Raw genomic sequence first — 22395 nt, 5'->3', positions numbered from 1 at the left:
TTAGTGAAAAATCATTAAAAATCTAAAGAACCATTGCACTCTGATAGAAAACTTTTCGCCTTCCTTGTTCTACTCTAAATGAATTGGGCTTCCCTCCAAGCCCGTGGATTCATTAGGGTCCTCAATTTCAGTAAGAAAATGTCAGTCCAGCTTACTTCCCCACTCCGCTTCTAAGCTGGGCTACAGTTAAAGCCCTGTGAAACCTGTATCCCAGGTATTTGTGTTTTGTTTTTTGTGGTTTTTTTTAAAGATTTTATTTATTTATTTGAGAGAGAGAGCACATGAGGGGGGGCAGTCAGAGAAGCAGACTCCCTGCCGAGCGGGGAGCCTGATGCATTACTTGATCCAGGGACTCCAGGATCATGACCTGAGCCAAAGGCAGTCGCTCAACCAACTGAGCCACCCAGGTGCGCCCCCAGGTATTTGTTAGAGAGCATAAGTTTAAATTTGCTTCTTGGTTAGGGAAGTAATGTATGTGTTGACTCAAAGACATTTAGTCCATTTATTCTTCTGCATATTCTAATATGTTACCTTGGATTAGCCCAGACTATCAGAAAGCTTAGTGACCATATCACATTGTTCCCTCATGCCCAGGAAAAAAAAAAAAAATTAAAGATTTATTTATTTGAGAGAGAGTGCAGGGGATGGGGGAGCAGAGGGAGAAGGAGAGAGAGAATCTTAAGCAGGCGCCACGCCCAGTGGCTCAGTCTCATGACCCTGGGATCACAACCTGAGCTGAAACCCAGAGTCAGACACTTAACTGACTGTGCTGTCCAGGCACCCCCAGAAAATTGTTTTTATTGAAGGTTTAGTTTGCTACTGTACCATGGGCCAAAAAGAAGAATATTGTAAGATACAAGAAATGGCCTTATGGATTTAACCCTGACTTTAGCCAAAGGGATATCCATTTTAGTGTTATAACCTTACTGTCCAACAATAGACAGTTGACTAAGTAAATTATGGCATATAAAATTATGGCATGAAATACTATACAGCCATTCAAAACAGTGTTATAAAAGAATATTTGATTATGCAGAAAATATTCATAATGTGCAAGTGGTAAAGAATAACATATCAAACTTCAGTAAAATAATCAAACCTAGGAGCACCTGAGTGGCTCAGTCGCTTAAGCATCTGACTCTTGATTCTGTCTCAGATCGTGATTTCAGGGTCGTGAGATCAAGCCCCGCATAGGGCTCCGTGCTCAGTGCAGAGTCTACTTGAGATTCTCTCTCCCTCTCCCCCTGCCCCTCCCACTTGTGCTCACTCTCTTTCTCTGAGATAAATAAACCTTTAAAAAATAATAATAATAATAATAGAGTACCTACTGAAGACCCTGTTCTGGGTGCTATATATTTTATAGTTCATTTTAAGGTTCAGGAAACTGAGGCCCGGAGATAGAAAATAACTTGCCTGAGATCTAGTAAGTGGTGGGACTAGGAAATTAGCGCTTTCATTTGAACCCAGAGCTGGCTTCTGAGCCCACATTCTTTACCAGTGCAATACACAGCTTCAGGCAGATAGTATAATATGGTAACACTTTTTTAATGTCGCATGTGAATTTATATATAATATATACTCATTTTTTAAAAGCCAGGAAAATATACAGCAAAATGTTGATAGTGGTTATATCTTATATTTTACTTGTCTCTATTTTCCATATTGAACATGTACTATTTTATATTAAAGAAACTTAAAAGTTATTTTTAAAATAGCTTTAAAAATAAAACTTGTGTTTCTTGTGAGACTTTTTGAGTTACAGAGTTACAATAATTAAGATAGGGTGGTATTAGCACAATAGGCAGAGAATAATTTGGTGTTATTTAGTGAAGTTGGAGATAGGCATATGCGGTGACCCCAGAATTCCATCTCTAGGTCTACCCTTTACCAAAACTCATGTGTTTAAGCATGAGGATACATGTATAAGAATGATATTGTCCATCAGCAGCAGAATGGATGAATAAATTGTCGTGTGTTTGTACAGTTAAATACTACGCAGCAACAAAAATGAGAACTACACCCGTGCACTGCAGCAGAGATGACTGTTAATGTTGAGAGAGAGAAGCAAAACACAGAAGTATATACTGTACATTACATTTCTATAAAATCAAATCTTTCACAGGTGGTAACATTATAAAGAAAAGGAAATCAGTGATTAAGATTAAAAAGTCAAAGTAGCGGTTACGTATGGAGGGAAAGAAAGAACGAGACTAGACCGGGAGCGGGGGGGCACCCCGGGGTGTGCTTTGCTGCTGCTGGCAGTGGTGTTCTTCATGCCTGCCCGTTCTTATCCCAGTGCTTGCTTTGTAATTTTCCATTATGCAGTACATTCATATTTTATGCACTTTCATATTTGTGTGGTTTATCTTTACACACAAAAGGGTTTCAAAAAGCCCAGCTCAGTGAAACTTGGATTGACATTCAGGAATTGATGAAGACCTCAAGGAGAAATTATTCTCAGGATCAGGAGTAGCTGGGGGCACCTGGGTGGCCCAGTCGTTAGGCGTCTGCCTTCGGCTCAGGTCATGATCCCGGGGTCCTGGGATCAAGCCCCGCATCGGGCTCCCTGCTCCAAGGGAAGCCTGCTTCTCCCTCTCCCACTCCCCCTGCTGGTGTTCCCTCTCTCGCTGTGTCTCTCTCTGTCAAATAAACAAATAAAATCTTTAAAAAAAAAAAAAAAAAGGAGTAGCTGGCCATCTTCTGATCTGCTAATCTTTATTATCAGCGAGTGGACTCTGATTCCAATTGTTCCTGTTTTATTTACATCTTTGCTGTTAGAATACTCGGAGCCAAATTTGTGTGACGCACAGCAAATGCACATGATGCACGTGGCCACACGGCCAGCAGTGACTCCTGCCCTCATCCTACTTTATTTTCCTTCCATTCTTACTTCCTCATTTAAATAAAAAATTCCTAGGTGTTTTTGAAGCTGTCTTAAACAAGAAAGACTATAGATACGTATGTTTGATTTAAGTTAATGCTGATATTCCCTAAGTACCATCAGGCATTGAAAAAGAAATACCACACGTCTTTCGGTACTACGGGAATTTTCACTGGGATTGATAACTTGCTAAAGAGAATCTACCAAGGCACAAGCCTTTCCGACATAACGTTGTACTTGTCACTGTTTAATTTCCTGAGTTTTGACCCACTTATACTTTCTTCTATTTCAAGGGAACTACTGTGTGCACAGCCAGTTGCCTTCAGCTTCATAAGCGGGCAGAGAGGATTGCGTCAGTTCTTGGTGATAAGGGTCATCTAAATGCAGGAGACAACGTGGTGTTGCTCTATCCACCTGGTAGGTGTTGGGTTGGTAAACTAGACTCAAGCTCCATTACCAGACTACAGAGTATGAGAGGCCAGGAAGTGAGGGCCGCCATCTTTGCCCACATAGGCTGGGCACTTCCCAGCTCTGGGAGTCCCAGGCACCCAGGCTAAGGTAAGAACCGAGCTTCACGCCCTGGAGTTGGGCAGCACCATGGCTCTGCTGGGACTGTGTCTGTTGTATTTAGTCTTGTATTCCCACTGTCTAGCATAGTTCCTGGTGCTATGGTAAATATCGAATGAGTAAGTGAAGACTTTCTGACTTTTGGAACCTTCAAAAGAGGTGCTTTGTTTCTAGGAGTGTTCAGGAATGGGACCATTTCACCCAGTTCCTAAAGAATATTATGTGTGAACTCTTTTGACTTTGCATTCTTTATATCCTGATTGATGTGTAGTCTTCGTTATTGCTGCTTTCATCTTCCATGCTCTCATTTAATTTAAAAATGTTCTCTTCACAGTAAGAGGGACTCAGAATTATTTGATGACAGTTTGGTGTAAATATTAAAAATGTTAGGTGAAATATTTGAGTTTTTCGTTTCTTTATTCTTCTGTCACATTACCCACTCATACCTCTGGTTTTCTCTGGTCTTTTATCCCCCTTAGTTCATTTTGTTCTGTGATTCTCACTATGCTATTTTATTTACACTGATACTAAGACTTCTTAAAAGGTCATCTGGTGGGCGACTGGGTGGCTCAGTTGGTTAAGTGTCTGCCTTTGGCTCAGGTCATGATCCCGGGGTCCTGGGATCGAGTCCCACGTCAGGCTCCCTGCTCAGCGGGGAGTCCGCTTCTCCCTCTGCCCCTCATCCCTGCTTGTGCTCTCTCTCTCACTCTCTCTCTATCTCTCTCTCAAATAAATAAATAAAAATCTTTAAAAAAAAAAAAAAAAAAGAAAGTCATCTGGTAAAAGAACCCTCCTGTGGTGTTCCTGTAAGATTGTCTTCCATCCACCAGTGAATGACATGGTGATGGACCAGAGCACTTCCTGAAAAGGCCACTCTCCATGTCCTGATAGTGGAAAGTCTTCTTCAAACTGAGTCACACTTTACCTCCCTAAAACTCGCACCCACAGGTGGAGCAACATCTCAGAAGTCTAATTGCTTGTCACACAGCAGCCTTCTAAATATTTTTTTAAAGCTCAGGTGTTCCTCATCCCTCCTTTCCCCATTCTTTTATTTCCTAAGTTACCAGACCTAATTTCTGCCGTTATTTCTTCTAAGCAATATCAAGTAGTGATTTCAAAATACCTTCCTTAGGTGTCTTTCAAGAGTTTTCTTTACTTCTGACTTCCTTTCTTGTTACTTATTCTTGGCTTCTGTATATTTTTTAAGTTGTTTTATATGCTTCCTTCTTTACATTCAGTCCCTTCTCGATTTAAAAAATTTCTTCTGCTATTATCTATGTTAAATTATGATCTCAATAACCTATCTGGCACATGATATAATAAACTGGTTTTAGAAGATCTACCTTTTAGTTTCTGAGTGATACAGGGCAGCTAAGTTATTCTGTCTTGCAGGCATCGAGTTAATAGCTGCATTCTATGGTTGCCTGTATGCGGGGTGCATACCTGTCACTGTCCGACCTCCTCATGCTCAGAACCTTACGGCCACATTGCCCACTGTCCGCATGATTGTTGATGTAAGTACCGAGTGTATCTTGCCTTGTCCTCATCTCATAAAATCCAGAGTCAGACAACTCAGGATCCTTACTAAATTTCCGGTTTTGTTGAGTCGGGAAGTGAAATCTGTCTCCTGAAAACCACCTCCTTTTCATCTATCTGAACAAAATGACTAGCATTTTTCAGTGAAGGAATATGGGAAAGTGATTATTGGTGAGGTACAGAATTGTATTTTTATCATGAACGTTAAGGAGGTGAGGCTGTCATTAGTAATTCTCCATAAAACTTTTTTTATCTCCCTTCTTAAAAAAATGTTCTCATTTTTTCTGCACAGTAGCCAAGGTAATTTGACATGCCAAACTGAATTCTCCCTAGTGTTGGTCATTTTTATTTGGGTTAGTTTTATAAATTCAGTTGGCATAGTATTAAAAGGTATCCAGATCTTGCCCTGGAAGTGATAGAAGTTTCTCAAGGATATGAGATTTGAAGGAAGTAACATAAATCTGTATTGCATCATATCCTAATTCATGTTACAGCAAAGAGGCAGAATTCTAATTTGTGTAACATTTGTTTCTGTCAGCAGCCAGAGCCTGTGGTGTAAAAGCCATGTTCACCATAGATGATTTTATTACAAAGTTCAGTTCAGCAGAATGCCCTCTTTATATTCTGCAAAGTAGGACAGAGCAGCAGGGAGGGGAGTTTCCTTCTGTTGGCAGTTTAAGGGGAAGTTGGTCACTTTGCGTTTTCCATGTATAGGTGTGAAAGGAGAGCTTAGTTTCCATGACAGCTCCGCATCCCTCAAATTCAGGATATGTTCTAGGCCTAGTAAATTTCTCCATTCACTAGACTGTGGCAAACACGAACTCCTGTAGAGATGATCCTCTGACTCCTCTCATTCCCTGAGCAGTACAAAATCCATGTTTTTACTTTATCATGGTCTTCATGAAATCAAGAGATGTTGGCATCCACACTGAGATTTTAACGATGAAATATTTGAGAATATTTGTTTACAATAACTTGTGTTGTGAACAGGTCCATCCTTCTGAGACAGTTCAGTGTTACACAGTTCCAGAAGGACACATGTAGGGGACACACCAGCATCCACTGTACTGCTGTGTGTTCTTTGAAGAACGAGTACTGTCCTGTCCAGTATGGTGTGCTTTTAGTCCAGTATGAGTTTGCTTTTAGCAGCAGCCGGGGCCTGTGGCGCCACGTGGGAACTAAGCTTCCTGGTGCTTATTTCTGTCCATTTGTTTTCTAGGTCAGCAAAGCAGCCTGCATTCTCACCACACAGACCCTGCTGAGGTTACTGCGGTCCCGAGAGGCAGCAGCAGCTGTGGACGTGAAAACCTGGCCAACCATCATTGACACAGGTGAAAGGGAGATTTCTCCAGAGCTACTGAAGGAGCAAGAACATTCATTCCCTGAGATCTCCTAGATTCTCATGCCAAAGATGTTTGTACAACTCTTAGGTTGCAACACATTCCACCTGCTAAGACAGAAGCAAAACTTCGTGTCTGGTTCGCTTGTATTACCAAAGGACTGGATGCTACAGCAACCAGATCCAAAGATGCAGATCATAGTCTGCTAAAAGCTCTTGAAACAAAAAAGTGTCTTGCTCTTACTCTTGGCATCCTCAAATGGTGGTTAGGTTTTTATGCAGAATATAACTGTGTACACGTAAGACCATATAAAATCTTGAGATGATCTGGTCCTTGACTTTCAGATGTGATCTAGTTAAAGCAGCATTGGACTAGGAGTCAGAAGACCTGGTTCTAGTTCAAGCTCAAGTACTTATTTTCTATATAATCTTCTCTGAGATTACCCTTTCCTAACTACCCTTACCTGACTCACGTATTTTTCAAGAATGTCAAGTGCAGCATAATAGGAAAGTACTTTAAAAACCATGAAGTACATGACTTGTAGATGATATTCGTGCTAATAAAGCACGGTGGGGGATAAGATGTGGGGATACCTGGAGAATGGTGGTAGAGGGAAGAGAGTGGGTTTTGGAGTCAGAGAGATGATATTTAAATCCTGATACTCTGTTACTCTCCGTGTATCCCTACTAGGGCAAAATTGTCCATAAAGTGGGAGTTGTAATAACCACTTCATGGAGCTGTAATGATTAAATGACATAATGTAAAGCACCTCACACATAATCATAATAATAACATCTTTTATTGAGCCCTTGCTATATGCCAGTCATTTAACATATATTGCCTAATTTTATCCTTACACCAACCCTATTAGATAGGTGTAAATTTTATCCTCATTTTACAGATAGGAAAACTGAGGTATAGGGAGGTTAAATAAGTAGCATAACTAAAATTCAAACCCAGTTGATTTGGCTCCATTCCCAGACTCTTAACCATTCATTTCCTTTCTCCCTGTTTTCAGTAAGTACCACATGGTGTCTGTCCAACTCAGGAACATTTGTATGGGTTTAAATGCAGGGATGGCAGGTATTTGTGGTGGTTACGTGCCAAATGCTGAACTAGAGTTTTTTACATTTGTTACTTAAGGACGTAAGCACAGTTATATATAACACAAATGGAGTGGGTTGGTGTTAATGATGCAGGTAGATTTACTACGGTTACTGGACTCAGTCGCATTTCAGGAAGACCTGAACTATGGGCTGTGATACAGACAACAGAAAGGTTTCTGTAGGAACATGAGTGACCCTACACTATACAAAAGCGGGTTGAAAGTGATAGATAAATTCTTTGGTTTGACCAGAGATGGGCGCCCAACAATACAGAGATTTAAATTTTAGAGTCAGAATTATTTCTTGATCCAGAAAGCCATAGGAGTCATTAAAGAGGCATGGTTGGGGCCAGAGACATCCTTGACATCCTTGGTTTTGACATACTTACGAAGCAAATTTGGGAGGAAGGGCGAGGTATATAAATAAACGAGCAAAGGAAAATAATCCCTAATTCTAGGTTTTCATTCTTAAAAATCTACCGTATTAACTTGGAGAAAAACAACTTTTAAAGCTGTCCATGAGTGATATTGCATGTACTAAACGGTAAATAATGAACTTTAACTTGGAACCAGCATGATAACAACTAAGGCTTTTTGAGTTTTTGAGTTGTTTGAAAAGTGCTTTATGTGAATCAACTCTCTAACAATCCTATGAGGGTAAGTATTATAAGGAAACAGAAACAAAGAGGTTAAATAATTCCAAAGTCACTTTGATGGTAAATGGCAGAGCAGGATTTGAACCCCAGTGATCTGCTTCCTTAGTTCATGTCTTCTACCGCCTTGTTACTTTACCCCTCACCAACCTTCTAGTAAATACATTTATCTGATGTAGATTTGCTTTGTTTATCTTACCCAGTGGTGTCCTCAACCCCAACCCACTTCTAGGAGTGACATATGTGAGCTGTTTGGTTAAATAGGAGAAGCCTAAGCTTTAGCAAATCCCAGGAGCTATATTTGTCCATAGCAAAGCCTTAGAAAACCAGTTGAAGAGCAATGATTTTCATGTTCCAATGTGTCTGATTGACATCAGGTTTTTTTCTTTTCATTGCAGATGATTTACCCAGGAAAAGGTTACCTCAGCTGTATAAACCACCCACTGCTGAGATGTTGGCGTATCTTGATTTTAGTGTTTCCACAACTGGCATGCTGACAGGAGTGAAGGTAGAGTGGGCTGGAGATACTGACTCTCTCTGGATGCTGGCACAATGCCAGGTCTGCACAAAATAGAGATGACCACTGCCCCAGGGACTTCAGATGTGGAGGCCAACTGCTTGTACCAGAGACAGTAGGCGGAGGATCAAAGGTCCCTGCTATATTTAAATAAAAGCATTGGCTCTTCCGGAATAAGTAACCCCAAGGAATGTGTGTTATGAAGTGTTCTGAACCTGGCCTAGAAGCTAATAGATAACAAGAGTCACAGTTAAAGCCAGTAAGAAACCATAGATTCATATTTCATAGAACTCAGTATTAACTAATGAACAAAAATATGTTACCTTATGTTAGACCTAGGTAGGCTTTTTTTTTTTTTTTTTTTAAGATTTATTTATTTATTTTAGAGGGTGGGGAGGGGCAGAGGGAGAGACAGAATCTCAAGCAGACTGTGCACTGAGGGTGGAGCTGGACATGGGGCTCGATCTCACGACCCTGAGATCATGACCTGAGCCAAAATTGAGAGTCAGACGCTTAACTGACTAAGCCACCCAGGCACTCCAGACTTAGATAGGCTTTTTGAAACAATGAAAAACAAACATTTTGAGGAGTTTGAGGGAAATTTGAAACTTTTCAAAACTATCATTAGGGCTTTTTCTGCCTGTGGGGATGCCAGTTCCATCCTGTTCTATGTTCCCTACTTTCCAGATGTCCCACTCTGCAGTCAATGCTCTTTGTAGAGCCATCAAGCTCCAGTGTGAGTTGTATTCTTCTCGGCAGATCGCTATCTGCCTTGACCCTTACTGTGGACTTGGCTTTGCACTCTGGTGTCTCTGCAGGTAGGAATGGAAAAACAAAGAGACAGAATGAGTGGGGATGTCTTTGGGGCTATAACCATCTCATCCTTCCCTTTGCTCCCTTAATTTGGTAATCTTTCAATAAAATGCTGATGTTTCCAGAATTTGTGCACCTGATGTATCTCTGAAGTTCATTTAGTTTTGGTTATATTCCCTTTTTTTTTTCTTGTCTGTTAGTTTTATGCCTCATACAAAAAGTGAGTGATCTTATTACTTGCTCTCTGCTCCATCCTGTAATCCTTATTTTAGAAGCAGAGCCAAGTAAAAGGATGATACTTGGGTGAAATATGTCATGCTTTGACAGCTAGAATGTACCCCCTAGGTTTGGCAGGAAGGAGTATAATGAGATTGGATGACAGCATGTGCCTGGAAAGTAGCGTGTCTGTCTTGTCCAGATTCTGTCTTATGGAATGGCAGATCCCCACTCCTCCCAGGGAACCTTCTCTGAGCCCTGCATTTTCACCTCCCTGGTAGACGTCCCCCTGAATGCTTCACAGACACCTACAACTCAGCATTCCCCTTGTGTGTCCTCATCTTTGATAGGATGGGACCATTCACCTTAGGGGCCCAAACTAGGAACTTGAGCATTATTTTCAACTTCTATATCTGTACGTCTCACATCCAATTAAGTGTCGTGTCCTTTGTGGCTCAGTTGTTCCTAAACCTGTCTGTACATAAGAATCACCTCGGGGTCTTTAAAAAAGCAAATTAATGGGCCTTCCCCAGACTTACTAATAATAACTTAGATCTCCAGAGTTGGCAACCACAATTCCAGTATTTTTTAAATACAGGATTCTTGGGCTCTTTGTGATTCTGATCTATACTCGGGTTTAGGAAGTTGAGGATTCATGGCTGTGAACTATACATATAAAATGTGACTCTGTCATTCCTTTCTTTTTATCCTGGCTGCATTGTCAGGATTCAAGCCCTCATCATCTCTCACCTCTCCTGTCCCTCCCTCGCCAGTGTCTGTGTCTCCAGTCCCTCTCCATGGTGCTGGGCTCGCCCCAGCTTAAAGCCGCAGAGACTGCCTGCTGGTAAAGCCTAAACTCCTTCAGATGATAATTACGCTCTTTTACAGTTTGGCCCCAACCCTTCTGGCCTCACTTCTCACCACTCCCCCCATGCATCCTGTGCTATAGGATTTCATACTAGGATGCTATTTCTGACAACTTTAAACGCACCATATACTTCTATGTTTCTTTTCCTTTGCATATGCTGTTCCTCTGCCTGGAATGCTCTCACCACCACCCCCATTTCCTCCAGCCACTGTCAAACTCCTGCTCATTCTTTAAGCTCCAGGTCAACTGACACCTACTCAGTGAAACACCGCCCCCACCCCCCGCCCCAGCTTTCCTAATTTGAACGACTTGCTCCTTCTTTTATGATCTTGGTTTTATGATCTTCACATCTCAGTTACAGTATATACCAGTCTGCTTTATTTTAGTTATTGTGTCTTGTGAGTTGGACAGCAAGGTTGATGCTTAGACCTTTATATCTCATATGACCTTACACAGCCCTTCACATGCAGTAAATATTTGTTGAATGGATGGTGTTCTAAAACATCAAGATGTCTAGGATGAATTGATAATGTCAGCTCTCGCCTTTCTTCTTTGCAGTGTCTATTCAGGTCACCAGTCCATCTTAATTCCTCCTATGGAGTTAGAAAACAACCTTTTCCTCTGGCTCTCCACTGTCAACCAGTACAAAATAAGGGACACTTTCTGCTCCTATTCAGTAATGGAGCTCTGCACCAAAGGGCTTGGAAACCAAGTGGAGGTGCTAAAGGTAAGAAGCAACCACACAAGTAGCTGGTCCCAAGAGCCCTGAAAGAAACGGGCCACGCATGACGAGACCCGAGCCGGGCCTGACAGGTCTATCTGCCTGCTTTTTTCTAGCCAGCCAACATTTTGTAAACCTCAGAAATTTTATTTCTTCCACTTTCTAATTTCATGCGCTCTTTTAGAGTTTAATCTGAGTCTTACTTTGTGGAGAGGAAGGTGAAACTAGTCAGGAGGCTGAATGGAAATGACTTCGTGGAAAGATGAAAGAGAACCATGACGCCCAGTAGGATTTTTTTCCAAGAAAATTTGCAGCCCCAGAGTGGTGGAGATTGGGGTGTGCCCCAAAGATCAGGGGAGCTCATTCGTGTGTGTCCCCAGGGATGATATGTCTGACTGGCATATGAGAGAGTCAGAGGACACTGATTTTCTTTAATAGAGAATTATGTGGATTTTAAGAAACAAAACAAGAGCACAGGGGAAGGGAGAGAAAAATAAAACAAGACGAAATCAGAGAGGGAGATAAACCATAGGAGACTCTTAATCATAGGAAACGAACTGAGGGTTGCTAGAGGGGAGGTGGGTGGGGGGATGGAGTAACTGGGTGATGGACATTAAGGAGGGTACGTGATGTAATGAGCACTGGGTGTTATAGAAGACTGATGAATCACTGACCTCTACCTCTGAAATTAATAATACATTATATGTCAACTGAACTTAAATAAGAATAAATAAATAAATAAAAATAGAGGATTGACCCTAAGAAGGATAAAAAGAAATAAGATTCGATCTCTAGAGTGCTGGATTTCTTTTTCTCTCAGTCCCTTCTCTCCATTTTGAAATAGGAAGACATCTAAAGCACAGAAATGGGGAGGTATAAAAATGGATCGCTGAAGAATCTAAGATTTTTAGATAAAAGAGGAAAGAAATAGAGAATGAACAGATTTACCAGTGGGTAGTGATGTTAGTGGAATGCCTTGGCATTTCTGAAAACTTTAGTCTTTTCCCTGAGTGTCTGAGATGAGAATACATAGTTCCTTGGCTCTTCTGACCAAAGAGATAGAACAATGGCCCTACTATTCGGTTCTTTTTCTGTTCCTACTAACTTCAACTCCCGGGCCATTGGTGTCTTACAGACCAGAGGAATCAACCTCTCCTGCATCCGGACATGTGTGGTTGTGGCTGAGGAGCGACCCCGCATTGCCCTCCAGCAGTCCTTCTCCAAGCTCTTCAAAGACATCGGGCTGTCCCCTCGGGCTGTCAGCACCACTTTTGGATCCAGAGTCAATGTAGCGATATGTTTACAGGTGACTGTCATGAAATCTTGCTTGATAATAAATGGAAGCAGAGTGTGTGGTGCTCCACAGCAGAGGCTTCAAAGCCAGGCAGCCTGGCGGGAGCCCAGTTCCACTTACTTGCTCTGGGACCGCAGGCTCTTCATTTGGATTTCACGGTGCCTCATTTTGCTCATCTGTAGGATGAAGATAATAGAATTGTTCTTCACAGGGTCATTCTGTAGAATCACTGAGTTACTAGGTACACACGCTTGGAGTCACGCCCAGCAGATGAGCCCCAATTTAAATGTTTACTTCTAGGGCGCCTGGGTGGCTCAGTTGGTTAAGCGACTGCCTTCGGCTCAGGTCATGATCCTGGAGTCCCAGGATCGAGTCCCGCATCGGGCTCCCTGCTCGGCAGGGAGTCTGCTTCTGCTTCTGACCCTCTCTCCTCTTGTGTTCTCCCTCTCATTCTCAGATAAATAAATAAAATCTTTAAAAAATAATAAAATAAAATAAAAAATAAATGTTTACTTCTAGTAGTTTAATAGTACATGATGATGAACCAAGATTTTTGAGTCCTATTTGAATTTTATTAATATCTTACCTTCTGTTTTTCTGTCTCCTTCTTTTTTTTTTTTAAACAAAGGAAGCACAAATAAGCCTGTATTCTTTTCTTCAGCCAGATGGCAACTTTGCCATGTTATTGTTGGTGGGTAAATAATAGAAAAGAACTAAGTCTGATTTTAGGGAGCTGGGAGGCTAATACGGTAAATATAGGTAGGGAAAAGAGGGAGTAAAGTAAAAGAAGATGGCATACATACATGGGTGGGTACTTTCAGGGCTTCTGTGACCGTGGGCAAAAGACGTTCAGGTAGCATCATGATGATTTAACCTTGGAGCCCCATCACAGGCTCCTTACTGTCCACTTAGGCCAGTGTTGGTTTTATTTTTTTTATTTATTTTTTTTTTAAAGATTTTATTTATTTATTTGACAGAGACACAGCAAGAGAGGGAACAGAAGCAGGGGGAGTGGGAGAGGGAGAAGCAGGCTCCCCACGGAGCAGGGAGCCCGATGTGGGGCTAAATCCCAGGACCCTGGGATCATGACCTGAGCCAAAGGCAGATGCTTAACGACTGAGCCACCCAGGCGCCCCGCCAGTGTTGGTTTTAAAAATCCCGTGGATGGGGGCACCTGGGTGGCTCAGTTGTTAAGCGTCTGCCTTCGGCTCAGGTCATGATCCCAGGGTCCTGGGATCGAGCCCCGCATCGGGCTCCCTGCTCAGCGGGAAGCCTGCTTCTCCCTCTCCCACTCCCCTTGCTTGTGTTCCCTCTCTCGCTGGGTCTCTCTCTGTCAAATAAATAAAATCTTTAAAAAAAAAAAAAAAAATCCCGTGGATGCTGGCGTGTCTCATCTCTGCCTTGAGTCCAGGGATGAGAACCCTCCTCAGCCTGGTAACCTTTCAGGGCTGCTCCAGCCCCTGTGACTAGGCTCCTGGCCTGCTCTCCCAGGGGAGGGAGGAAAAGAAACATGAGGCCATGAGTCTCTTTCAGGTGTTGACTGCAGCCCTGCCTCATCTGGCTGAAGAGAGGGTGAGCTTTCCGAATAGAGTTTGGATTTTTCATGTATATGGCTAAATTATCTATTTCTTGATTTGAGAATGTGAAATATGGAAACACAATTCATTTAAATTTTAAATAAAAAGTGCACTGATTTCTTTTTCTTTAGGGAACCTCAGGGCCTGATCCAACTACTGTGTATGTAGATCTGAAATCATTGAGACATGACAGGTACAGTAGATGTATTATGCTCATTCCCTATTTGAGTTTCTAAGCATAAAAAATTCTGAGCCCCAAGAAAGCTGGCTCTCTCCCTCATTCCTTTTGTTTGTATCTTCCAGGGAGGGATGGGAAGAGGGAAGGAATTTGTTTTTATTAATACCTGATAAGATTTATGTTTGTAAGAAGAAAGCTCTAATTCTCAAGAGTTGCTGCGCTGTTCTTTAATATTAAAATGTAATACTTAGTTCCTGCCTATGTAAAACTATTTTGTGACATTTGATATAAAGTGAACTAAAATGGGTAAACTCTTTCCTCTGGGAGTTTAAAAATAAAAGATGGAACAGATAAAATAAATGAGGCAGAGTAGGGTTTTTGAAACAACACTTTATCTAAACCCCAGGAATAAAAGCCCTCCTCCTCATCAGCTAACGGGAATTTTAGCTATGTCCCAAGGTGAGTGCCTGGTCCTAGGGCTCTGGGACCTTTGCCAGGTCCCACCGACCTCGGCTGTGTTCACTGATGTGCCCCGGGGCACTGACCCAGCCTGCACAGGTAGAGCATGTCTCTAGGACAGTGGTTTTCAGTGGGAGAATTTGCCCTTCAGAGGACATTTCACAATGTCCATAGATGGTTTTGCTTGTTACAACAAGAGGGTTGCTACTGACATCTAGTGGGTAGAGGCCTGGGATGTTGGTAAACATCCTACAATGCACAGGATAGATAGCCCCTCGTAAAAAATCATAAAAGAACATTATCTGACCCAAAATGTCAGTAGTGCCAAGTTTGAGAAACTCCGCTCTAGCATGAGAAGGAGAGACAAAATAAAGGTCTCGGGAGGGCAGTATATAGCCGTAGTAGACATGGTGCAGCCATTTTTTCAAATATATATATATATGTATGTATGTATGTATGTGTATAGTAAATACTGTTCTTCTACAGGGTTCGTCTTGTGGAACGGGGTGCCCCCCAGAGTTTGCTTCTCTCAGAGTCTGGAAAGGTAATTTGTTAACCATTGGAAGTTGGTCTACCTGGGAAATGGTTCATTTTATTTGTTTTTATTTTTTTATTTTTTATTTTTTTATTGGTTCCTTTTAAAGAAACTTGAAACCATGTAACATAATAGTACCCAGGGCAAGCCTTAATTGAAATCTGGAGATAATTCAACAATTTCACCTTAGCTAATACTTTCAAATGCATATGGGTACATAGATAAGAACTGTAGATTTGGACTTTCTTAATTTCCACAGATTCTTTTTAAAAATGCAACTGACGTGTTATTCTTATTTGACAAATCAGCAAAATTCAGTGTTCATTATATTCAAGGTGGAGAAGTGAACAGCACTTAGAAAGAGCCAATTCTGTCTTTATAAATGTTACAGGGAGAAAAATAGGGTGGCAGTGGAGAGGTGTGGTTGAAGATCAGGGAGGGCATGCATGTGTTTAAAGCTGAAAGAAACCAAAATGGGGAAGGGACTACAGATATATAGAGTGTGTGTTTATGGGGATAAGATATCTTAGATTAGAATGAGGCTTTAAAATGTTCAAGAAGAGGGGTGCCTGGGTGGCTCAGTTGTTAAGCGTCTGCCTTCGGCTCAGGTCATGATCCCGGGGTCCTGGGATCGAGCCCCGCCTCGGGCTCCCTGCTCAGCGGGAAGCCTGCTTCTCCCTCTCCCACTCCCCCTGCTTGTGTTCCCTCTCTCGCTGTCTCTCTCTCTGTCAAATAAATTTTTAAAAATCTTTAAAAAATAAAATGTTCAAGAAGAGACACAGTTACTGTCTTAGTCCCGTTGGGCTGCTATCACAGAATGCCATAGACCGGGTGGCTTATAAACAACAGAAGCTTACTTCTCACAGTTCTGGGGCCTGGAAAGTCCAAGTTCATGGCACCAGCAGATTCTGGTGAAGAATTTTTGGTTCATAGATGGCCGTCCTATTGCTGTATTCTCACATGGTAGAAGGCCCCAGCTCCTAATACCATCATATCGGGGATTTAGGTAGATTACATACAACGTATGAATTTTGGAGAGACACAGCCTTAAGTCTGTAGCAGTTCTGAACATTTACTAAGGGTGATAGAACATCAGCATAAGCTAGCGAGTTTCTCATTCTTTTGAAGAGATAGCAGTGATGCCTCAGAATTCCTTCTAGGAATTCTGAAGGGCATAGGGGAAAACTATACAGAAAAAAGGGGATCCTACCTAACCTATCACGCAGTAGATCAAGTCCATGGAGCACTTACTCCAGTTCCTCTCTTCCATTTAAACTCTTTGAAGTGGAGTTGGGTTGATCGTCTTACCACGTTGTCAGATCTCCATCCGCCTCAGCTCGTGGTTGGGCGCCTCGGAAGCTTCTAGTGCAGTGCCTGACCCAGACCAGTGAGAACGGTCTTTTCTCTTCCTTCCTTGAGCTCTTAGATGTATGAGCCTAGATAATCATTGTAGCGCTTCTCAGCTAACCTCAGACTCTAGAAACCCATGATGGAGAAGGAGGTTTAAGGGACAGAATATGGGTAAGCAGAGAAGCCGTGAGCCATTCTTACGGCCAGCACCTGTTCTTCCTTTTCTCTCCTGAGGGAGATCCCGAGCGTGTGATGTCTTTCATGATCCCAGGGGTAGGACCCATTCTCCTGCAAAGCCGCCACCGTCCTCTCTTACTCTTCAAGTTCCTCTCACAAGCTCTTGCTGAAGACGGGAGCAGAACCTCTCACACGATCCCTCCCTGCTGCCCTTTCTGCTTTAAGGGGCTTTCCTGCCATCACTCCAGTGAACAGGATAGATCATGAGAAAGGGCAGTCACATTACAGATTCCTACTGTTATGGTTCTGGGCTGTAGTTCCTCATCCCTTTGAAGGGAAGGTAGACTGATTGGTTCCCTGGTGTATTTTTGAGGATGAACCTTATTATATACCTCTGGTCTCCACTGAGGACAATGCAGTGAGCACTACATCAGTGAGCTCCTGCCTTTGTGCACTCGCTCGCCTCACTAAAGGAGGGGTGGCAGGTGACTGCATTTCTGAGGGATCAATAGAGTTGATTGAGTCTTTGTGTTTTCCCTTTGATGCTCAGATTTTACCTGGAGTGAAAGTGGTTATTGTTAATCCCGAGACCAAAGGGCCTGTTGGAGACTCTCATCTTGGAGAGGTATGTATAATTTTTATCTTTACTCTGAAAAGTTGGCAGTAAAGACTTTAGGGTTCACATTCGGGAAGTCGGTGAAACTGTGGATTTAGCTTTTCCCCCATTGTGAATTTTCATCTTTTTTTTAAAAGAGTTTTAATCTGGGCCTCCTGGGTGGCTCAGTCGTTAAGCATCTGCCTTCAGCTCAGGTCACGATCTCAGGGTCCTGGGATTGAGCCCTGCGTTGGGCTCCCTGCTCGGCGGGGAGCCTGCTTCTCCCTCTCTCTCTGCCTGCCGCTCCCCCTGCTTGTGCACACTCGCTCTGTCAAATAAATTTAAAACAAAACAAAAAAAAGAGTTTTAATCTTTCTGTAAGGCTCAAGATTAAAAAGAGGGAGGGGCGCCTGGGTGGCTCAGTCGTTAAGCGTCTGCCTTCGGCTCAGGTCATGATTCCAGGTCCTGGGATCGAGCCCCGCATCGGGCTCCCTGCTCAATGGGAAGCCTGCTTCTCCCTCTCCCACTCCCCCTGCTTGTGTTCCCTCTCTCGCTGTGTCTCTCTCTGTCAAATAAATAAATAAAATCTTTAAAAAAAAAAAAAAAGATTAAAAAGAGGGAGATTGAGACCAGGATGGAGGGAAGATTTCGGCACCCAGACTACAACTAGTCACAGATTGGTCCACTGACATTCCCTTAGTTGAAAAGGAAAATGGGCAAATCCTACCTGTTTCCACCTATTAAGGGGTGGAACTGAAAGGAGCCACAAATACTAAATTTTTTAAATTCATGGAAATATTATATTCTTATTCTAAAATGTGTCCATCTTTGTATTAGTATCAAGATTTTTTTAAAAAAAGATTTTTAAAAAGACTTGATTTTTCTGCCCTCAAATATTTGAGGAGCACTGATGTTTCACCCCGTAGTTTACCGGGAGCAGAGTTGTAGGTACAGGAGCCAAATGACCTGCGCTCCGCCACTTCCCAGCCTCTAACTGTTGAGCGAGTTACTCACTTTCTCTGGGCCTCAGTTTTCTCATCCATAAATAATAATTGCACCCACCTAATTTCACCTAATGAAATTTTGCGACAGTTGGGGCGCCTGGGTGGCTCAGTCGTTAAGCGTCTGCCTTCGGCTCAGGTCATGATCCCAGGGTCCTGGGATCGAGCCCCGCATCGGGCTCCCTGCTCCACAGGAAGCCTGCTTCTCCTTCTCCCACTCCCCCTGCTTGTGTTCCCTCTCTCGCTGTGTCTCTCTCTGTCAAATAAATAAAATCTTAAAAAAAAAAAAAAAATTGTGCGACAGCTAACTACATTAATACCTGTATGTGTAATGCACGTGGAACAGTGCCTGTCACGTAATGAGTTTGCAATAAATACTAGTGTTATTACCATCGTTAGCTACTGCTATGCTGACAGCGCGAATTCAGATACCCCGTAGTGTTTTCCTGAGGGCTTTATACCTTAGCACAGCAGCACCGAAGTGATCCCTTGATGCATTTGCAGGGCTCTGGAAGGGGCTGAGGAATGAGCCAGGGAGGCGGGGTAGCATCGTGGTTAAGAGCATGGGCTCTGCAGCTCCGCAGGCTTGGGTGTGAGTCCTAGTTTCTGCATCTTAGACGAGTTACTTAACTCCTTGTTTTTTCATCTGTAAAATGGGAATAACAATAGTACAGAACTGTATTGTCACATATGTCGGGATTGATGGGGATAAGGCATAGAAAGTACTTACCTCTCTGTTTAGCACATGGGAAACACTTGGTAAATGTCAACTGCCTTTCTTGTTGTGTTATTGTTGTTACTATAACAATGAGAATTTAAAAATAATAATCATCCGTCCAAAGAGAATTGAATTGTTAGAGTTCTATGACCCTGCTGAAATGTGACCGATGCCCTTTTCTTGTTGTAGATTTGGGTGAACAGTCCCCACACGGCCAGTGGCTATTACACCATCTATGACAGTGAGACTCTTCAAGCTGATCACTTCAACACTCGCCTCAGCTTTGGCGATGCCGCGCAGACACTCTGGGCGCGGACAGGATATCTTGGATTTGTCCGCCGGACTGAGCTCACAGCGGCCACTGGAGGTAGCTTCCTCAGCAGCGCTTTCCCTTCAGCCTGCTTTGTTTTGCAGCCGGTAGCCCTGGCTCGCCTTCCTCAGCCGGCCTTTGCGTTGTCCCATGTGTGTGTATTTAGTCATCCCCTGCTGTGATTCTTGGACCCATATATGAATTTATATTCACTTGAAGCAAGACTTGGCCCCACGAGGAGTAACTAGGATGCAGGCACCCCACGTACCACGTCAGCATCTCTGAAGTGTGGGTGAGCACGGCCGACAGTCACGGAGACGTGCCTGGTGCTGACGGCGCCCCGGGATGCCTCGAACCCCTGCACAGGCTCCTAGGACGGGTGTTTCATCTGTCTAACGGGTGTTAGGTATGAGACTGCTTGGCAAGGCTCTGGTGTGAGCAGTCCCCCCATTACCCTCTGCTCAGTTGACTGTCATGGCTTCACTGCTGCCTGCCTGCCTTCAACTTCTCTTCCTCATGGCATTAATGGCCATGTTAAAATACCCACCAGTAGCTGTATCATCACTTCAAGACCAGGTACAGGTAACTCACTGGACTTAAAGGCCTGAATTAGAGCAAAGTCATTTCTCCTAAGCTCCTTGAGTCTGTTCCATAGTGACCAGCGCCCATAGTTTCTCCATGTTTCACGGGGAGGCAGGATAACGTACTGCGGAAGAGGGAGGTATCCCTCACCAGGTGCCCTGGTTTTGAAGCCTCCTTCTGCCATTTGCTTTGTGACCTTGAGCAATCACTGAGCCTCTCAGTTTCCTACCTGGACAGTGGGAATGATACTGTTTCCTGGCTTATGGAAATGATGTGAGATTAACTGCTGTGTTTCTGTTGTGTTTGTTATTATAGTCTTTATGAGCTCTTCTTATATGGTGGGAATCTGCTAGACCTCCTCATCCTTCTCTCTCCAACAGCTTCTAGCACTTTGTTTTGCTCAATTTTTCAGAAATTTACCCTTTCCTGAAAATACTGTATTCAGTAGACCTAGCAAAATCATCTCTTTCTTCAAAATGCAGTATTTATATAGACATAAACCACATGTGTACCCTTACATATACGGTGTGTGCATACAATTAAAACAAAAAAGATTTCTGCCGTGTTCTAGCTGGATTACAAGCCTATTAATAACCAGGACTAATCTCTCCATATTCCGTAATCCTATTCCTTATATTTGGACTCCTTGCAGATGTCTAGGAACAACACATGCTCATTTCTTCTCCCTCTCAAATCCACTCTCCCTGCTCCACCCCTCCCCCAGCTGTCATCTGGCTGGCTAATTCCTATTTATCCGTAAAAGCCTAGCCTGGTTTCGGCTTTTCTTTCCCTGAACCCTTGAGCTGAGCACAGGGAGTATCCTCTGCTCACCTCACACACACCTCATGCGCATTCCTAGCACGGGGCTTACCGTGTCACGGTGGAACACCTGTTGTGTGTCTTTCTCTCCCACTAGACAGTAAGTGTCTCCAGAGCAGGAATCATGTTTTGTCATCTTCCCAGCACTGGACACAGTTTCTGGGACATAGTAGTAATAATAATAATCATCATAGCTAATTCTTTTTTAGCACTTACAATGTACCAGGCATCATGTTAACTCCCCCACCTGGATTATCTCATGTAATACTCACAGCAGCCATGTATTGTTCTCCCTGTCTCACAGAGGGGGAGGCAGGACTCGGAGACTTAAGTAATTGGCTCAAGGTTACACAGCTGGTGAGTGGTGGGGTCAAGTGACGTGGCAGGCAGTCTGAGCTGGTGCTCTTCACTCCAACGTTGTGTTGCGCTCATTATGTCTGATGAACCAGATTTCTCTTTTTCTTTCTGTCAGAGCGTCACGATGCATTATATGTGGTGGGAGCTCTGGACGAAACGCTGGAGCTGAGAGGATTACGATACCACCCGATCGATATCGAGACCTCAGTGTCCCGGATCCACAGGAGCATTGCTGAATGGTAAATGCCCCCGCACAGAATGGGTTTGCCGGCCCAGCTGCAGTGTAGTGTCAGTTAAAACTGATCTAAGTAGTCAGCCATCCCTACCAGATACCCCCTACAGACCTAGAACTCCTAGGGGAGTAAGAGAGTAAATGGACTGATTCTTGTCGTGATGTGCCGTCTGCTGCGGCAGATGAGGTCGTGGAGACACTGAGACAGGCTCCGTGGAACCACCAGGGAGTCGAGTACTGATAGATTCTTACCGTTGGAAGAGATCTGATCATCTGTCTCTAGAAAGTCGGTGTAATATGGTGGAAAGAACCATGACTTGAAGTTCAAAAGACCCAACTTGAAGGCCCAGCTCTCCCACATTAGGCAGCTTTTCTCATGTAAAATACTTTCTCTGCTATTTCCTAATTATGGGGAGGATCAAATGGGAATGTGCTTCGCAAACTGTCAAATGGTAAGCAGATGAAAAAGGTCATTATGACTTCATCCAACTTCCCTCTCAGTGTAGGAATTCCCTCCACATTATCCCTGATAAAGAAATATCCAGCCTCACACTGACTAAAAATTCCTTAAAATTAAAACTCGATAGTTTTTACCTAGTGGCTTTCATGCTGGATTCTTGACAATACAGAATCCACCCAGTTTTTTTCCTACATTTTTAATGCAGTATGTCCTTCCTTGGTGGTGGTTTTTTTTTTTCTTTTGTTTTTTTAACCCATAATGGCCGCAATTCTTTCTGTGGCTGCTCATGCTTTCTAGATGCTCCTTTGCCAGCATCTTTTTTTTTTTTTAAGATTTTATTTATTTATTCGACAGCGTGAGAGAGTACAAGCAGGGGGGAGTAGTAGAGGGAGAGAGAGAGAAGCAGGCTTCCCGCTGAGCAGGGAGCCTGACGTGGGGCTCGATCCCAGGACCCTGAGATCATGACCTGAGCCGAAGGCAGACACTTAACCATCTGAGCCATCCAGGCGCCCCTTGTCAGCATCTTCATCTCAC

At 43.1% G+C, this 22395-nt stretch overlaps 1 protein-coding gene across 4 annotated transcripts in view; it reads left to right on the top strand.

The window, feature by feature from the left end:
* Positions 1 to 22395, top strand: part of DIP2B (disco interacting protein 2 homolog B) — a 221428-nt gene that overhangs the window by 193393 nt on the left and 5640 nt on the right. For all 4 annotated transcript variants that reach the window (XM_032420670.1, XM_032420669.1, XM_032420668.1 and 1 more), the window contains 12 exons: positions 3175 to 3298; positions 4841 to 4962; positions 6204 to 6315; positions 8481 to 8590; positions 9287 to 9417; positions 11055 to 11223; positions 12353 to 12523; positions 14220 to 14281; positions 15212 to 15269; positions 17338 to 17412; positions 19291 to 19468; positions 21285 to 21408. In XM_032420670.1, coding sequence (XP_032276561.1) covers positions 3175 to 3298; positions 4841 to 4962; positions 6204 to 6315; positions 8481 to 8590; positions 9287 to 9417; positions 11055 to 11223; positions 12353 to 12523; positions 14220 to 14281; positions 15212 to 15269; positions 17338 to 17412; positions 19291 to 19468; positions 21285 to 21408 — 1436 coding nt within the window. The remainder of the gene's footprint in view (positions 1 to 3174; positions 3299 to 4840; positions 4963 to 6203; positions 6316 to 8480; positions 8591 to 9286; positions 9418 to 11054; positions 11224 to 12352; positions 12524 to 14219; positions 14282 to 15211; positions 15270 to 17337; positions 17413 to 19290; positions 19469 to 21284; positions 21409 to 22395) is intronic.

The sequence above is a fragment of the Phoca vitulina genome, unplaced genomic scaffold (genome assembly GCF_004348235.1).
Source record: "Phoca vitulina isolate PV1807 unplaced genomic scaffold, GSC_HSeal_1.0 scaffold23, whole genome shotgun sequence".
Lineage (NCBI taxonomy): Eukaryota > Metazoa > Chordata > Mammalia > Carnivora > Phocidae > Phoca > Phoca vitulina.
The sequence above is the reverse complement of the archived record's forward strand: the minus strand, read 5'-3'. Positions and strand labels throughout refer to the sequence as shown.